This window comes from Choloepus didactylus, chromosome 5 (genome assembly GCF_015220235.1).
Source record: "Choloepus didactylus isolate mChoDid1 chromosome 5, mChoDid1.pri, whole genome shotgun sequence".
NCBI classification, from domain to species: Eukaryota; Metazoa; Chordata; class Mammalia; order Pilosa; family Megalonychidae; genus Choloepus; species Choloepus didactylus.
This window is the reverse complement of record NC_051311.1, coordinates 130,051,565-130,069,711: the sequence shown is the minus strand read 5'-3', so window position 1 is coordinate 130,069,711 and position 18,147 is coordinate 130,051,565. Positions and strand designations below refer to the sequence as shown.

The 18,147-nt window shown below is 34.9% G+C and overlaps 1 protein-coding gene across 1 annotated transcript in view; it reads right to left on the bottom strand.

Annotated features, from left to right (window-relative positions):
* Positions 1-18,147, bottom strand: part of ABCB5 (ATP binding cassette subfamily B member 5) — a 150,284-nt gene that overhangs the window by 70,126 nt on the left and 62,011 nt on the right. The window contains 3 exon segments of the mRNA XM_037837794.1: positions 4,654-4,824; positions 14,798-15,001; positions 16,305-16,430. Coding sequence (XP_037693722.1) covers positions 4,654-4,824; positions 14,798-15,001; positions 16,305-16,430 — 501 coding nt within the window.

Genomic DNA, 18,147 nt, shown 5'->3' with positions numbered 1-18,147 from the left:
TCAGCTTGGAATCTCTTCATTCTCACTTCTAAAAAAGTTAATAAGTTAGTTAAAAATTGGAGACAACATAAAATTATTTGTAGTCATTTGGTATCTTTTTTATCACCTAATTTTATTTAACAAGCTAATAATGTTAAGAATTTGTGAAAATTTTACAACAAAAAAATGATGAAATGAATGGTGGCAAGAAGAAAAAAATGCTACAATAATTAGCTCATCTTTTTTACAAAAGGGCATAATGTCTTACCTAGCCCAGATTGCTGACCCATAAATAACAGATTAGAGAAGTCTTTTTTTGGTAGTAATTAGGAATATCAGTATCTCACACAGGAGTTTTCCTTATCTGAGGGGGAGACAGCATGGTTTGAGTTTCTTTCCCAAGAAGGCAATGAGGTGTTGGAAAAAGGCTAGGTATGGACCCCAATCAATTCAATTTTAGCCCTCAATTTTTGAGGCAATATAGTACATGGAAGTTACACGAATGAGCTAGAGGGCTGACTGTATGGATCCAGGTCTGGCTTCACCTTTTCCTAGCTATTACTTAACTTCCCTATGCCTCAATGTGCTCTTCCATAAACAGAATAAATGTCCATATCTCATAATGCGGTTCTTGTGAGGATTAGTGATTGTCATCTCCTTGTTCCCTTATTCCACTCAAAATAAGGATTTATGAAGGTCTTTGGGGGTAGGTGGGGAGGTGTTCATGAACCCCTAGGTATTATGTGTTAATTTTTGCATGTAAATTCATTTGTATATTTTTCTGGAGAGGGGTTCAGGGTGGGATCCCGTCCCTTTCTTAATCAGATTCTCAATGGGGTCCTGATCCATCAAAGGGTGAGAACCACTGCCCTAAACGAAGCTAGTGGTAGTCACCATAGCTGCCTTCCAATAGGCCTTACAAATGTGAGCTTGATTAAGCAGGACTATAAAATGTCCCATGAAGCTTTTGGCATGAGGTAGTCGGTGTGTTACCTTCAGTCTCCCAGCTACATTCCAGCCAAGGAAATCCCCTTGCAGAAATCCCCTTTCTGTTCCCAGCTATTATAGTGTTGCTACAGATGGAAAAATATATTAAAAAAAAAAAACTATTCCATATTTAAGTATAAAGTAAGATATTAGCAGACACGGGCACACCAAAATGTGTATTTGCGTGAGAATATAAAAATTACTTTAACCTTTGGATAACCACTTCTTGGGGCTTAATTTAATAAAGTAGCCCACAGTTTTATGTGATATATCAATTTTGTTATTCTTCAGTTCTCCAAGTAGTATAAATATAATGTAAGAGGCCACAGAGGCAACCAACAGAGTGCATGATACTGAGAAAGTACAGTGATGATAAAGAAAAACCCATGAGAGCTGCAACACACAACTTTTGTCTCTTCAAAGGGTAAAACTGTGATGGAAACCATTCTTTCATAATTAGCAAAGTGCCCTTATTTTAGATTCTCCATTGATATGGTATTGTGGTATAAACTCTTTCTTAATAATGATTATTCCTTAGATTTTGCACACCGCTTTCAACATTTCAAAGAGCTTTGACAGTTTTATTGAAGCATCAGTGTAGGCTTCCTCTGTTTCCCCAGGGGCCTACATATGCTCACTGCTATGCCTCTTCCCAGTGGAAAAGCATGGGAGCTTACTGCTTGGCATACCAGGTCCAAACCAGTGGCAGAGTGGAAGCTCAAACCCTATGGCATAAACCCTCATTCAACACTTTGAAATCTTCCTGTTGAACAAGATTAGTGAAGCAAAACTAGTTAGTGCCAATCCTAAATTAAGAAATCCAGAAAAGAGCACTTCAGAATATGAACTAACCTGTATCATATTCATTCCGATATTTATTCAACAAATATTTATTGACTGTCTGCTATGTGCCAGGCACTGTTCTAGACGTGGGGACACTGCAGTTAACCAAAGTCCTTGCTATCATAGAATTATCAATCTATGAAGTGAGACAATAACAAAATAAACAAATACATTCACAGTATGCCAGATGATGAAAAGTGCTATGGCGTGGAAAGCACAGCAGCTATGGGGAGAGAGGTGCAACCCGAGGTGAGAGAAGGAGCTTGTCATCCAACCCGACAGAGTCTTGTAGCTTCCTGCCAGGAATGAAGCTTATACTTAGAGTGAGATGGCGAGCCAATGGAGGATTTGGAACAGAAGTGTGACATCAAATTTACATGTTAATAGAATCTCCCAGCTGCTGTGTTGAGAACAGACTAGAGGCAAGGGCTGAAGCCAGGAGTTAGCTATGGACATAATTGAAGTGAGGATAAGAGCAATAGTTCCCTCACATCTTTATGTCAATACCCATCCCTGCCCCTGGATACCACAGATTCTAATTTTTATTACTATTAATAAATATGCAACAAATATAAAAATATATATATAATCAGTAGATTAGTTTCACTGGTTCTAGAACATCATATAAATGGAAGAAAATGGGGTAATGTAGAAGAGGAGGGAGTAGGGTGGCAGGAATATGTGAGGGTAGCTGTGGAGGAAGGTGGATGCTGTGTTCACCAGTGAGAAGTAAAACATTTTACGGATTGGAAAGACATTTTGTTAAATTGTGGTAACATATATATATGTATATGCATACACAACATAAAATTTGCCATTTTAACCATTCCAAAATGCACAATTCAGTGGCACCAATCATATCCATAGTGCTGTACCTCCAAACCATCATCCATTACCAAAACTTTTCCATCACTCCAAAAAGAAACTTATTCCTCCCTCCCTTCAGCCCCTGGTAACCTCTAATCTACTTTCTGTGGCATGACATTTTGAGATGTAAAAATCTGCTAACTGTGCTGGGTCATATCAAACAGCAGGTCCTGGGGGTTCTTAGATGAGCAGGTGTGAGACCTGCTGCATGCCCTATGCTTCTTAGGTAGAGACTTCACCAGAAGCTTGACCCTACAACTGCCGTCTGTGGTGGTGGGTACAGAGGCCTTGAGTGGCAGCAGGGCTTTTTATCACCTTTCTATACTTCAACTTTGCCCTTGTCCATGAGCCAATTCCCAATAAACTGAAGAGTATATAATTCAGTCACTCTATTGTGCCGTAATTACCCTTTACCCTCACCCCACAAAAGACCAGCAAATCTTAAGGCAGTTTAATACCTACACATCTCTATGATATTGATTTAATCTCTCCCCTACTGCTCTTTAAAACTCAAAAAAGTAACACTGAAGGAAATACTCAAAAATATTAAATCCCCCATAATTGTGCCATACAACTGTTATTATTTTTATATTTGTTGCCTTCACATTTGCTGACAAGCATACCTATTTTATATCATTGGAACAGTAGTTCACAAACACTGCATTTTGAGTTTTTCACTTACGATATAGATTTCATTTTAAGTAGTAGGAAAAAAAAAACATTGGTTTATCATGTTGCCAAGCAACTAATTATTTTTAAAGTCTGAACTTGTTTTGATTGCCTAAAGCAATTAACATCTTGGATAAAAAGATAATGGACACAACATTTAACCTCCAAACAAACTGAGAGCCTATTACAATACCTTTTAAAAAATCTTATATAATTTAAGCACTGGATTTGTAAAATGTAATCATCATTTATTACATTCAAGTGCAAAATAACTAAACATCACCATTATTAAAAGCCATTTATTGAGGTATTCTATGTATAGAGTCCTGTCTTAGTTACTAAGTATAAAAGACTAAATAAAATATCAGCCCTGCCCTTGAGGGAAGTGAGGTCCCTTCTCCACCAGATGAACCAAACTGGAGAAGTGTCCACGCTAAGCAAGGGTTTTCATATCGTACATGAGGTACTCTCATCATGGGCTAAAAACAATGATAAAAACTTCTATAATCTGCTTTGCAGGCAGATTATAGTAACTAACAGATTTTCAATAGGCAGTGGGCATTTTGGCTGCCAGTATCCATTTCTCTTCCCATAAGTTCAGTATTTAAAAAAAAGAAGCCTATAATTTTCTTAGAGAGAAAAACAACACATTTTCAACCATTAGGCCGCCTGAGGGGTCTGAACGCCATAATTCAAAAGAGGATTTGGCCACTGGAAAATGCTTTTGATGGTTCTTCCTATCACCACTGCCCAGAGGCAGAGGGACTTGTTCCAGGGCCATGACTGCATTGTGTGGTCAAGAAGCTTGTGCAGCTGCTTGTTGTAAGCAGGAGGTCAGGGTGACATTCCTCTGAGGAGCCAAGGTTTTTCAGGGGCGGTGCTCAAGGTCAGGGCAAACCGCATCGTATGCTTCTCTCATTTGAGGTGAAATCAGGTAGAAATGAAGACCCTAACAAGGGAAGGTGGTCAGAGAAGAGAACCCCACCGATGTGTGTGGAAGGGTCTAAGGCTGGATGTGGTTACAGTCGGGGTGTTGGAGTTACTGTGGGACGCAGGGAGTGCAGACATGCTGGAATGGAGGTATGCGATGATTGCACATATTTCTTTTAGCACCAACTACAGCTTCTCTTCCTCTCCTCCAAATCACTTCCTATAATGCATAAATTCTTACAAGGACGAACATCTTGCATTCCATACCTTAAGGATGGCTCTGAACTTAAATAACCCACCACAGATCCGCAGTTTTTATACTGAAAAGCCTTGATGAGCCAGGAATATGTAAATAAGAAATGTTTTTTGCTTACTCACCTTCTCTAGTGCAGCTTGAACAACTGATTCACTTTCTGTATCTAGGGCAGATGTAGCTTCATCTAAGATCAGAATCTTGGGGTTTCGTACTAAAGCTCAAGCAATTGCGATTCTCTGTTTCTGGCCTCCACTCATTTGAGCTCCTTTCTCCCCTACCAAGGTATTAAATTTCTAATGAGAAGTAGGAAAAAAGCAGAGAAAGACAAGACAGCATGGTCAAATGATTAGAACAGGAAACAACAATCACAGTTGTGTTTTAATACCAGCTTAATCTCTTCAGTCTGGCTGCTTTTTAGCTTTGTTTTTGTTCTTTGTAAAACAAACTATAAAAAAGAGTCTAATGAAGAGAGGACCTAAAGAAAAAAATGGCTAGGACTAAAAGAAATTAGAACATATCACAAACAAGCATTCTAGAAAATTTAATAATATTGTGAACCAATTTTTTAAGCTTTTCAGAATTTTTTAGAAATGTTTTAAACTGGATTGTATTTTAAAATTTATTTCCTATTTAATAAATTATCCTCAATTTCTTTCCTGGATACTCTCAAAATAATATGAAAAAGTTACTGCAAAAACAAACTTCACCAAAAAACTTTCAGTCTTGAGGGACCCTTTCCTTTCCTTTCCTCTCCTTTTATTTTCTCCTCCCTCCCTCCCTCACTTCCTTTTTTTTGTATGCATATCTTAAACGAAAGTAGATATTGCCAGATATTTGAGGTGGAGGTAACTTCTGGCACTAATGAAGCATGGTTAGTAATATTCTTTTGTGTTAAGTCCCAGATTCAAAGTTCATTTCTTTACAGATATAAATTTAAAATATTATTGCTAGCCTTTAATTTCTAGAGTCCAACCATCATGTTATTATTATTTTTTAAATCAAAGTTAATGAGAAATAAATTATACACAATGCAATGCAAACCTTTTATGGACAGGACAGCCCTATGAGTTTTAACAAATGAGTACACCCATGTAACCACCAGGTCAATAAAGATACAGAATATTTCTTTCACCTTACAGAGTTTCTTCATGCCCCTTTTCATTGAAACCACTGATTTGATTTTATCACAATAAATTAATTTCTCTGGCTCTAGAACTTCACATCAATGGAAATATATTGTATGTACTTTTTGGTCTGGCTTCTTTTGCTTAACATAATGTTTTGATACTCATCTATGTTGTGTGTATCAATAGTTTCCACATATTTATTGCTGAGTAGCATTCCACACAATGTGGATCTAACTAGGGTTGCTGTATTTAGCAAAAACAAACAAATGAAAACATAAAAAAGTGTGCCTAGTTAAATTTGAATTTCAGATAAACACAATAATTTTTTGCTATGTTTCATGTAATACTTGGGACATAACTTATACTAAAAATTATTAATTGTTTATCTGATATTCAAATTTAACAGGGACTCCAGAATTTCTTCTGTCAACTTTAGATCCATTAAATTTGTTTGTCCTTTCAGCTGCTGATGGATCGTTCCCTACTTTTGATTACTATCAATAAAGCTATTATGAACATTCACCTACAAGTTTTGGTGGTCACGTTTTCAATTCTTTTGGATAAATAACAAGGAGTAGAAAGCTCAATCATAAATACATTTTAAATGTTATGATAAAGTGCCAAATTGATTCTTTCTAAAATGGTTGTACAAATTTTACTCCAGTCAGAATGTATGAGGGCTCCAGTTACTTTACATCCTCACCAATAATTGGTGTTGTTAGTCTTTTTAATGTTAGGCATTCTAACTAGTATGAAATAGTATCTTATTGTGTTCTAACTTGTATTTCACTGGTGACTAATAATGTTGAATGTTTTCCATGTGTGTATTGTTTATTTGATTCTTCTGTTGTGAAATGTTTGCCAAGTTTTTAATCCGTTTTTAATTTTTTGTCTTATTACTCAGCAGTAATAGTTCTTAATATAGTCTGGATGCAAGTTCTGCCATGAATGTGTACTGTGAATATTTTTCCTGCACTCAGTGCCTTGTCTTTTTATTTTCTAAATGGTTTCTTTTAAAATGAAGGTTTTAATTTTGATGAAGTCCAGTTTATCAATTTTTTAAAAAGCTTTTCTGACCGAAAAATCTTTGCCTATTCCAAAGTCACAAGACTTTCTTCTATTCTAAGTTTTCATTTAGAAGTTTGATAGCTTAAGCTTTTAGATTTTGGTTTAAGATCCATGGCAAATTAATTTTTGTGTGGGGTGTAGGGAAGGGTCACATTTCGTTTTCTTCCATATGGATATTTAGCTGTTCCAGCACCATTTGTTGAAAAGACCTTCCTTTCCCTATTGAATCACACTGACCTTGTCAAAAATCAATTGACCATATATATTTGGGTCTATTTCTGGACACTGAATTCTATCCCATTGATCTATATGTCTATCATTATGCCAATATCACTGTTTTAATTGCTGTCTTAAAATGAGATATTGTAAGTCTTCTAACTTTGTTCTTGTTTTCCGAAATAGTTTTGGCTATTCTTGGTCCTTTGACTTTCCAAGTAAATTTTAGAATCAGCATGTCAGTTTCTACCAAAAAAGAAAAAAATAAAAAGATTGCCACTATTTTGATTTGGGTAGCTTCAAATTTATAGATCAGTTTGGGAAGAATGGACATCTTAAAAATACTGAATCTTCAAATCAATGAACAAGGTACACACTATTTATTTAGATCTTCTATAATGTCTGTCACCAAAGTTTTATAGTTTTCCCTGTAGAAGACCTGCACATCTTTCATTAAATTTATTCTTCAGTATTTTATGCTTTTTGATGCTATTGTGACTGTCAGTTTCTATTTTAGTTTCATTTGTAATTGTTGATAGTATTTAGAAATTCAGTATTTTTAATACTTACAAGTCTGTTGGGGTTATCTATTTCTTCTTCAGTGAATTTTGGTAGCTTTTTTCTTTCAATAATTGACCCATTTCATTTAAGTTGTCAAATTTATGGGTTTATTGTTGTTTTTTTTTTTTTTTTTTTACTTTTATAAAATGGGATTTATTTGGTTACACAGTTACAGTCTTTTTTTTTTTTTAATTTTTTTTTTAATCATCATTTTATTGAGATATATTCACATACCACGCAGTCATACAAAACAAATTGTACTTTCGATTGTTTACAGTACCATTACATAGTTGTACATTCATCACCTAAATCAATCCCTGACACCTTCATTAGCACACACACAAAAATAACAAGAATAATAATTAGAGTGAAAAAGAGCAATTGAAGTAAAAAAGAACACTGGGTACCTTTGTCTGTTTGTTTGCTTCCCCTACTTTTCTACACATCCATCCATAAACTAGACAAAGTGGAGTTTGGTCCTTATGGCATTCCCAATTCCACTGTCACCCCTCATAAGCTACATTTTTATACAACTGTCTTCGAGATTCATGGGTTCTGGGTTGTAGTTTAATAGTTTCAGGTATCCACCACCAGCTACCCCAATTCTTTAGAACCTAAAAAAGGTACACAGTTACAGTCTTTAGGCCATAAAGTGTCCAAGGTAACACATCAGCAATTGGGTACCTTCAGTGGAGGATGGCCAATGGTGTCTGGAAAACCTCTGTTAGCTGGGAAGGCACATGGCTGGCATCTGCTCCAAAGTTCTGGTTTCAAAATGGCTTTCTCCCAGGACGTTCCTCTCTAGGCTGCAGTTCCTCCAAAATGTCACTTGTTAATTGCACTTGGGATATTTGTCCTCTCTCAGCTTCTCCGGAACAAGAGTCTGCTTTCAATGGCTGTCTTCAAACTGTCTCTCATCTGCAGCTCCTGTGCTTTCTTCAAAGTGTCCCTCTTGGCTGTAGCAAGCTCACTCCCTCTGTCTGATCTTATATAGTGAGCCAGCAATTTAATTCAGACCCACCCAATGGGCGGGCCAACACCTCCACGGAAATTATCCAATCAGAGTCATCACCCACAGTTGGGTGGGGCACATATCCATGGAAACACTCAAAGAATTACAATCTAATTAACACGGATAGGTCCACCAACACAAGATTATATCAAAGATAATGGCATTTGGGGGACATAATACATTCAAACTGGCACAAGGTTTACTGTTGTTTAACCTTTTAATGTATGTGGAATCAGTAGTGATGTATCCTTTCATTCCTGATATTGATCATTTGTGTCTCCTCTCTTTTGTTTATTCATCAGCCTTGCTATAATTATATTGGTTTTATTGACCTTTTCAAAGAAGCAGCTTTTGTTTTCATTTACTTTTTCTATTGCTTTTCAGTTTTCAATTTCACTGATTGCTACTCTAATCCTCACTATTTCCTTCCTTCTGCTTACTTTGTGTTTACTCTTCTTTCTCTAGTTTCTTTAGGTAGAAGCTTAGTTTACTCTTAGATATATTTTTCTTTTCTAATATATGCATTTATGGTTGTAAATTTATCTCTAAGCAGTGCTTTAACTGCATCCCATAAATACTGACATGTTTTATTTAGTTGTGTTATCATTTGAGAATGTATTTTAAATGTTTTTTATTCTTTGGAATCACTAAGGCTTGTTTTATGGCCCAGAAAATAGTCTTTTGCAGTGAATGTTTCATGTGCATTTGAGAAGTATATTTCTGCTCTTGCTGGGTGGAATATTCTATATATGTCGGTTAGGTCTAGCTGGTTTATATTACTGTTCAGATCATCTGTATCCTAACTGATTTTCCGCCTACTTGTTCTATCAAGAACTGATGTCTCCACTGAAAATGGTGGCTTTGTCTATTTCTCCTTTCAGATGTAGCTTTATGTATTTTGAAACTCTAGTTGGCTGTATAAACATCTATGACTATGTTTTCTTGGACAGTTGACTATCATTATGTAATGACCCTCTTTATCCCTGGTAATATTCTTTGTTCAAAATTCTACTTTGAAATTCATATGGCTACTCTAGCTTTCTTTTGGCTGGTGTTTTCATGGAATATTTTTTCCACTGTATATTTTTAAACTATTTCTTTATATTTAAGGTAGGTTTCTTGGGGACAGTGTATTTTTGGCTGTTCTTTTTTTTTTTTTTTAATACAATCTGACAATCCAATCTAACTTACAATTTATACCTCTTTAAAAATCTGTTTTAGTAGTTGCCCTAGGATTTACAATATACATGTTTTAAAAAGTAAGTCTACTTCCAAATATTATACATCTCCAAGTGTAGTGTAAGCATCTTATAATAACATATTTCTGTCCCCCTATCCCTTGAATCATTGTCATACCATTCACTCTTAAATATACTATACACACAATACATTACTATTTCTGCTTTAAACAGTTTTTTTAAAGTAATTAAAAATAATAACAAAAGTATTTTATTTTTTCATTTATTCCATTTCCAGTGTTCTTTATTTCTTTGCTTAAATCTATGTTTTTGACCTGTGGAGTATTTATTCTACCCAAAGAAGTTCTTTTTACATTTATTGTAGAGTAGGCATGCTAACAATGAACTCCCTCAGATTTTGTTTGAGAAAGTATTTCTCCTTAACTTTTGAAGGATATTTTCTCTAGGGTAGGGAATTTAGAGTTGACTGGTTTTTCCTTTCAGCAATTGTCTTCTTTCTTGCCTCGTTTCTGTCAAGAAGGACTTTGGAATATTCATCTAGGCTCCTTTGCAGGTAATGCATCTTTTTTCTCTAGATGCAATCAAGATTTGATCTTTGTCTTTGGTTTTCAGCGGTTTGAATATGATGTGCCTAGCTGTGTTTTGGGGATATTTATTCTGCTTAGTGTTCTCTGAGTTTCATGGATCTGTGGTTTGGTTTCTATCCCAAATTTTGGAAATTTTCAGCTATTTTTTCATCAAATACTTTTTCTGTCAATTCCATTTCTTCTTCATCGATGTATATGGCATTAGATAGCTTATTCCCTAGGAAAGCAAATGCTTGGGTCCCATTTCTCTCTCTAGGTACCTAGTCTCTCCTCTGACTTGGGTTAGTTCTTTGCTCTGGGATCTCAAGTCTCTGACTGGTTTCAGATAAGCCTTTAATTTACAATTCGTTCAGCTTTCTTCTTGTGCGGTAAAAGCAATTTTCTACATTTCTGAGCTGCTCAACTGATACTTTTATATAAGACATTTTATCCTGCTAACTTGTCCAATTTATTTATTAGTTCTAGTAACCTTTGTGTAGATTCCTTAGGCTTGTCTTCATACATAACATAATATCTGCAGACAATTTAATTCCTTCATTTCCAATTTGCCTATTATTTCTTTCTCTTGTCTCATTCCCACTGACTTAAGATTTCCAGTACAATGTTAAATAGAAGTAGTGAGAGTGTCAGTCTTGCCTTATTCCCAATCTTAGGGGAAATACATTCAACTTTTCATTGTTAAGTATGAAAGGAGCTGAAGATTTTTCCTAGTTGCTCTTTATCTGGTTGAAGAGGTTTCCTCCTGTCCTACTTTACTGACAGATTTTACCAAGAATGGGGTGTTGAAGTTTTTCCAGTGCTCTCTCCTGTATCTACAGAGATGATCATACGATTTTTTTCTTTCTTCTGTTAACGTGGTCTATTATTTTGATAGATTTTCAAATGTTAACTCAATTTTGTATATTCCTGGGATAAATCTTACTTGGTCATGATGAATACATTGGTGGGTTCAATATGCTAATATTTTATTGAGGATTTCTATGTCTATATTCATGAGAGATAAGCTATAATTTCTTTTCTTATAAAGTCTTTGTTAGGTTTGCTATCAGATTTTTTCTGGCCTCATAAAATGAGTTGGAAAGCATTCTCTTTTCCTGTATTTTCTGAACATGTTCGCATAAGATTGGCATTATTTCTTCCTTAAGTGTTTAATAGAATTCACCAGTGAAGTCATTTGTGAACTTGAGTTTTCTTTATTAGGTCAAGGACTCTCTAGATGTTTTGTTTCTCCTTGAATCACTTTTTTTTTGTGAGACGTATTTTTCAAGGAAACTGTCCATTTCATTTAAGTTTTCAAATTTTTTAGTTAAAATTTTTCATAATATTCCTATATGATCCTTTTAGTGTCTATCAGATTTTTAGTGATATAACCTCTTTCATCTCTGAGAATTGTGTTTTTGCTCCTTCTTTTGCTTGGTTAGCTTTGTTAGGGAATCATCAATAGTATTGATTTTTTTCAAAGATATGCTTTTTGCTTTACTAATTTTCTCTATTGTTTCCTTACTATTGCATAGATTTCTGATATGATCTTTGTTATTTTTTCCTTCTATAACTTTGGAATTAATTTGCTCTTTTTTTTCTAGTTTCCTGTGGTGAAAACATAGATCACTGATTTTAAACCTTTCTTCTTTAAAAATAAAGGCATTTAAAACTATAGTTTACCTTAATTTCTGAATTTCAATAGTTTCGCTTTAATACACTTGGTGAATATTATATATTGTATATTTTGTCTTTATATGTATATTTCTTGGTGTTTGCTGGGATTCTTAAATCTGTAAGTTGATGTTTTCATGAGTTTGGGAAATTTTTGTCCACTATTCAAATATTTTTTCTTTTCCATTTTCACTTTCTTCTCTTTCTGACACCACCTATATGATAAAATGTTTGATATTTTCTTACATGTCCTGTGATTGTTTATTTTTATTCATTTATTCCCTTTGTTCTTACGTTTGGATAATTTCTATTGATGTGTCTTTAAATTCCTGACTCCTTATGTTATCTTCAATCTACTAATCATTCCATCAAATGCCTTTTTCATTTCAATTTTTGAACTTTTAAGTTCTACAATTACCATTTGGTTCTTTTTTATGGTTTCCATTTCTCTGCTGAGATAACATCTGATCAAATATTAACACCAAAGTTCCCTTTAATTCTTTTGATTGCATTTTCCTTTAATATTTTAAACATAGGATTAAAATTTTGTAATGGATTTTTGAAAGTTCTTGTCTGATAAATCCAACATCAGAACTATCTTAGGACTGCTTCTATTGACTGCTTTATTCCTTGCCTCTAGGTCATGTTTTCCTGTTTCTTTACATGCCTAGTTATTGTAGATTATATATTGAATACTATGCATAATATGTTGGAGAGACTCTGAGTTCTGTTTCCTTCTGAAGAGTGCTGATTTTTGTTCTAGTAGGCAGTTCACATGCTGCCTGATCATCTTGAACTTGTGTAGTTTTGTTTTTATGCTTCATTGGGTTGAATAGCTCAAAAATTTTTCCAAGTCTTTTACCTTGGCAGGCCTCAACCTTCAAATTCTGTCTCCTCTGGAGATCTTGTCAGGGCTTGGTTTTAGGCTTTATTAGGGCAGGTCTAGAGTTGGCATTATTTTAAGGTGTGGTTCCTACTCCTAAGGTGTGGCCTTTTTGGTGTCTCAGCTACATGCCTGAGGTGTTTTAAAAAGGTGTTTAACATGGTCTCTCCACTCTGGATGGGCTGCACTTTCAACATCCCCTAGCACTACTTGAACTCTGATATTTCTGTTCTACTCTCAATCTGGAAGCAGCCACTCCCGGATAAGTCTTGGATAGTCTTGTCCCCAGACAAGACTTTCTGAGGGACCCCTATATGTCCTTCTGTCCCCCACCTCAACCGCACAGCTCCCTCACCTTTTCTCCAGTTGCTTAAACTATTTGTTCATCTCAGTGGAACTGCCATGTTCTGTCTGGATTCCAGTTCACAGAGATGTAGCCATAACTTTGTGCCCAGCCAGAATGCTGCAAATTCATGGAGCTTCTTGATGTCTATTCTCATGAGTTTCCCTCTTCTCAGGAATCACGGTCTTGCACTACCTATTATGCAGAGCTTGGAAACAATTATCCCAAGACTCATACGTTTAGACAGTTTTATGGCTATTTATGGCAGAAAGGCTAGCTTGTATCAGTTAATCCTGATATACTATTTTAAAAATATTTGTAAATCATAGATGAAGTTATGCCATTTATTTTTGAGCACTGCTTTCCCCAATTTCCCACCTACCTGACATAATAACTTCTGGAACTTTTAATTATTATTCTACTTACCCTTATTTCTCTGAATAACTGTGGCTGTAGAATTTAGTTCCAGCATTATGATAAGCCAGTATTTTTACCTTGCTTTACGATTTTAGGTTTAGGATTTACTACTAGAGTTACCGCAAGAGTCATTTTTGTGTAGTATCTACCTCCTAGAAAAAACAAGTAGTAACTTATAAGGTATGATTTAACAAGCACCAGAAAGTTCCCTAATTCCAAGTGGGAAACTGAAAATCACTGGTGTTTAGGGGAAAGAAGGGCATTCAAAAGGACAAAAATGTCAGAGAAAGTTAGTGTGTGTTTTCCCAACCTGCAAGGGCAAAAATTACCTCATCTCCTTAATGATGTTTTGCCTTAAATAATGTGCTAATTATGAACTTAAATATTGGGAAAAGGAAGTAATTACTGGCATAGCAACATTTTTTAAAAAAACAAAAGAAGGAATAAAATTTAAGACCCATGGAGTGTGGTTTATAAAATATGTCCATGAAAATGATGCGCTTTGTTATCACAGCTTTCTGGGATGGTGGAATTTTATCTGAATTTTAATTTCAAATATCATCATTTCATATTTCGCAGGCTGCTTCCTCACAACAATTTCAAGTAATACTGATGAACTAATACTTTAGGATATGTAATGAATGGTTTTATAGCTGTCTACCATTTCTAAATACCCATTAGGTCTGAGATGTCCTAGTACTAAGGATTTAGTTTATTATATCATTTCACATTACTTGCCCAATATTTGCTCCATATGCTTCTAAAAATGATCATAGTTTTCCTTCTGCCTTATCACAGAACTAATCTGAACAGTGGGTGACATTCCCACTCTTAGCCACACGATGGCCTCATACATCAACATTTTGCAGACATCATTTCTCATCTTGGACTGATGATTTTGCCTCTTTATTTTACTTTAACATATATATGTGTGTGTATATTTATATACATACACATATTTTTTTTTTGCAATGAGAGCCAGTAAAAGCTAGATATGTTTTTTTAATTGACCTTTCAATGATGCATTTTTTCTTTGGTTGTTATCATCCTCTCTCAATTATAGATAGTTCATCTAGGACAATAAAAAACATTAAATCACACCCTCTCTATTCTGTGCATGTTATTGTTTTATCATCTTATTTTGAAATATCACAGTGCTTTAACTTCAGTGTAAGGACATACGCTGCATGGCATACTTACATTGGGAAATTCCATTATAAAATCATAAGCATTTGCTTCCTTTGCTGCTTTCTCAATCTCTTCATCAGTCACGCCATCTCGTCCAAATTTAATATTGTTACTAATGGTGGTTCCGAACAAAACAGGCTCCTGGCTGACCACTCCAATATGCTCTCGATAATGCTGCACATTTAGATCTCTGATATCATTCTTGTCCACAGTGATCTGTCAATCCAAAGGAATGAATCATGTTGTGATGTCTTTCATTGAACTGGGTTTAGAGTCTTTCTTATTAGATTTTCTATATTTTGATAAATATATATATCTATATTTTGATAAAATATTTATTTTAAAAAAAAAAGATTTATTTTATTAATAGACTTTTCTTCTGGTAGATGGCACCCAATAAAACCTCAAAAGAATAATTGGCTTAAAATTTTGCCAAACCACCTGAATATATTCTAAAATCCACAAATTAGGTATTATAAAGATATATATTCTAGAAGCCACAAATATTGTTGTGTAGACACTTGTAAAAAGATTCAGTTTGTTATTTTAAGACTTACGCGATCTCAAAATTTTCTTCTAGGAATATCCTTCCTTACTTCTTCTCTTCAACAGCCCTTTCCCATGCAAAAGACAAAAGTGCCTTCTACTTATTGCTATAAATAACAGTAAAGGAATGCTGTTTTCTCCTTAGGTGGTGCCATTAACCAACATCTTCTAGTGACAGAAGCAAGGATTTGACAATTGTAACTCATTAGAGCCTGTATTTCTCACCAACCCTGACATTCTTCCTGGGTGTGGGTGTTTTATGCCACGGCTTTATAAGTGGATTATTCATCAAATAATTTATTTATTCACTATCAGCATAGACATATGGGTCTAGGATATTCCAAATTAAGACTAAGAAGTCAAATTTAAGTTAACCCAGACTCTAGGAGGGTAGATTTCCTTTTAAAATAGAAATTGAAAGTTTGTACAGAAGCATTAAGAATTGCACTTCTGTGAATATCACAGTTACATTCTCTATGCCATTTATAAGGAACAAGAAAGTTGAGTGCAATATTATGACTATGGAAAAAAAAAGAGGAAGTGTAATTTTGAAGACATCATTCTTCTGGGGTGTTCTGAGAAACTTTGAAATTCTTGGGAAGTTCTGGGTCCTACAAATTACTGCTATTTTTCTCCACAGCATTTATTACCTTCTAACATACTAAATAATTTCCCTGTTTTATTTATTGTCTTTATCTATTTATTAGAATGTAAACTCCAGGAGGGCAGAGATTTTTCTTTTTTGTTCACCGTTATATCCCTACTACTGAGAAAAGTGCCTGGCACATCATAGGCACTCCATAAATATTTGTTGAATGAATGAGTGAATGCACAGGAAGAAAAATGACATGGTTTTTCTCCCAGCTCCACTGTTAAAAACTAAAAGTGGACATAGCCGGAAGCTCTCTGTAATAGGTGGTATTTCCAAATCCTGTCATGTGGACTTCACGTGGTTTTTGCTGGCTGTACTTACAAATCCATCGTCAGGATCGTATAACCTCTGCAGAAGCTGTACTGTTGTACTCTTTCCACTGCCACTGCTGCCAACCAAGGCTACTGTCTCTCCTGAGTTAATTTTGAGATTCAGACCATTCAGAATCTATTGATGTATTTGTGGAAAAACACAAGTTTCAAAAAAATGGAGATAAGTAAGAATGTGATTTACATATTTCCAGAAATTTAATGTATAATTATAATGAACAGAAAATGAATTCTTCTGTGGCCCTTAAATATAAATTTAGATCTTGTTATGTCAGAGTAATTTTGGAAAATAATGGTAAAATCATCTTTTATCATCTCTCCATTTAAGGAGGAGATCTAAACTACGAGGACTCATATAAAATTAACTAGCCACAGCAAGCAGTCCACAGTTTCAACTAAAATACTATTATATGATTTTTTTTACATATATTTTTATTGAGATTGTTCACATACCATACAACTATCCAAAGATCCAAAGTGTACAATCAGTTGCCCATGATACCACCATACAGCTGTGCATCCATCACCACAATTAATGTTTTTTTCAATTTTTAGAACATTTTCATTACTCCAGAAAAGAAATAAAGACAGAAGAAAACTCAAATCCTCCCATACCCCTAACCACCTCCCCCCCTCCATTATAGATTCACAGTTTTGGCATGGTACATTTGTTACTGTTGATGAAAGAATGTTAAAATACTACTAACTGTAGTATACAGTTTGGAATAGGTATATATATATTTTCCTATATGCCTATCATTAACTTCTAGTTATAGTGTCATACATTTGTTCTAGTTCGTGAGAGAGATTTCTAATATTTGTATAGTTAATCACAGACATTGTCCACCACAAGATTCACTGTTTTATACATTCCCATCTTTTAACCTCCAACCTTCCTTCTGGTGACATATGTGACTCTGAGCTTACGCTTTCCACCATCTCACACACCATTCAGCACTGTTAGTTATTTTCACAACATGCTACCATCACCCCTGTCCATTTCCAAACGTTTAGGTTCACCCTAGTTGAACACCCTGCTCATAATAAGCAACCACTCCCCATTCTTTAGCCTAATTCTATATCCTGGTAATGTATATTTCATGTCTATGAGTTTACATATTATAATTAATTCATATCAGTGAGATCCTGTAGAATTTGCCTTTATGTGTCTGTCTTATTTCACACAATATAGTGCCCTCAAGGTTTCTTCATCAACCCCTTTCTTTTAAGATGGTTTTGTTCACACACCATACATTCCATCCTAAGTAAACAATCGATGGTTCCCTGTATAGTCACGTATTTATGTATTCAGCACCATCGCCACTATCTATATAAGGACAGCTCCATTTCTTCCACAAAGAAGGAGGAAGAGTCAAAGAAGGCAGAGAGACAAAAGAAAAAGAAAAGAGAAAGAGAGAGAGAGAAAAAGCAACAACAACAAAAACATGACAGCAAGAAAGCAGCAAAAGGAAAGATAGCATTACCCTAAAGTAGAATAGAATAACAAGTCAGACAACATCACCAATGCCAGGAGTCCCACATCCTTACCCTATTCCATGCCCCCCCATATGCATTTAGCTTTGGTACATTGCCTTTGTTATATTAAAGGAAGCAAAATACAATGTTTCTGTAAATTATAGTCTCTAGTTTGCATTGACTGTATTTTCCCCCCAATCCCACCTTATTTTTAACACCTTGCAATGTTGACATTCATTTGTTCTACCTCACGTAAAAACATACTTGTACCTTTTATTACAATCGTTGAGCACCCTAGGTTTTCCTGAGTTACACACTCCCAGTCTTTATCCTTTGTCTTTTGTTCTGGTGTCCCACAT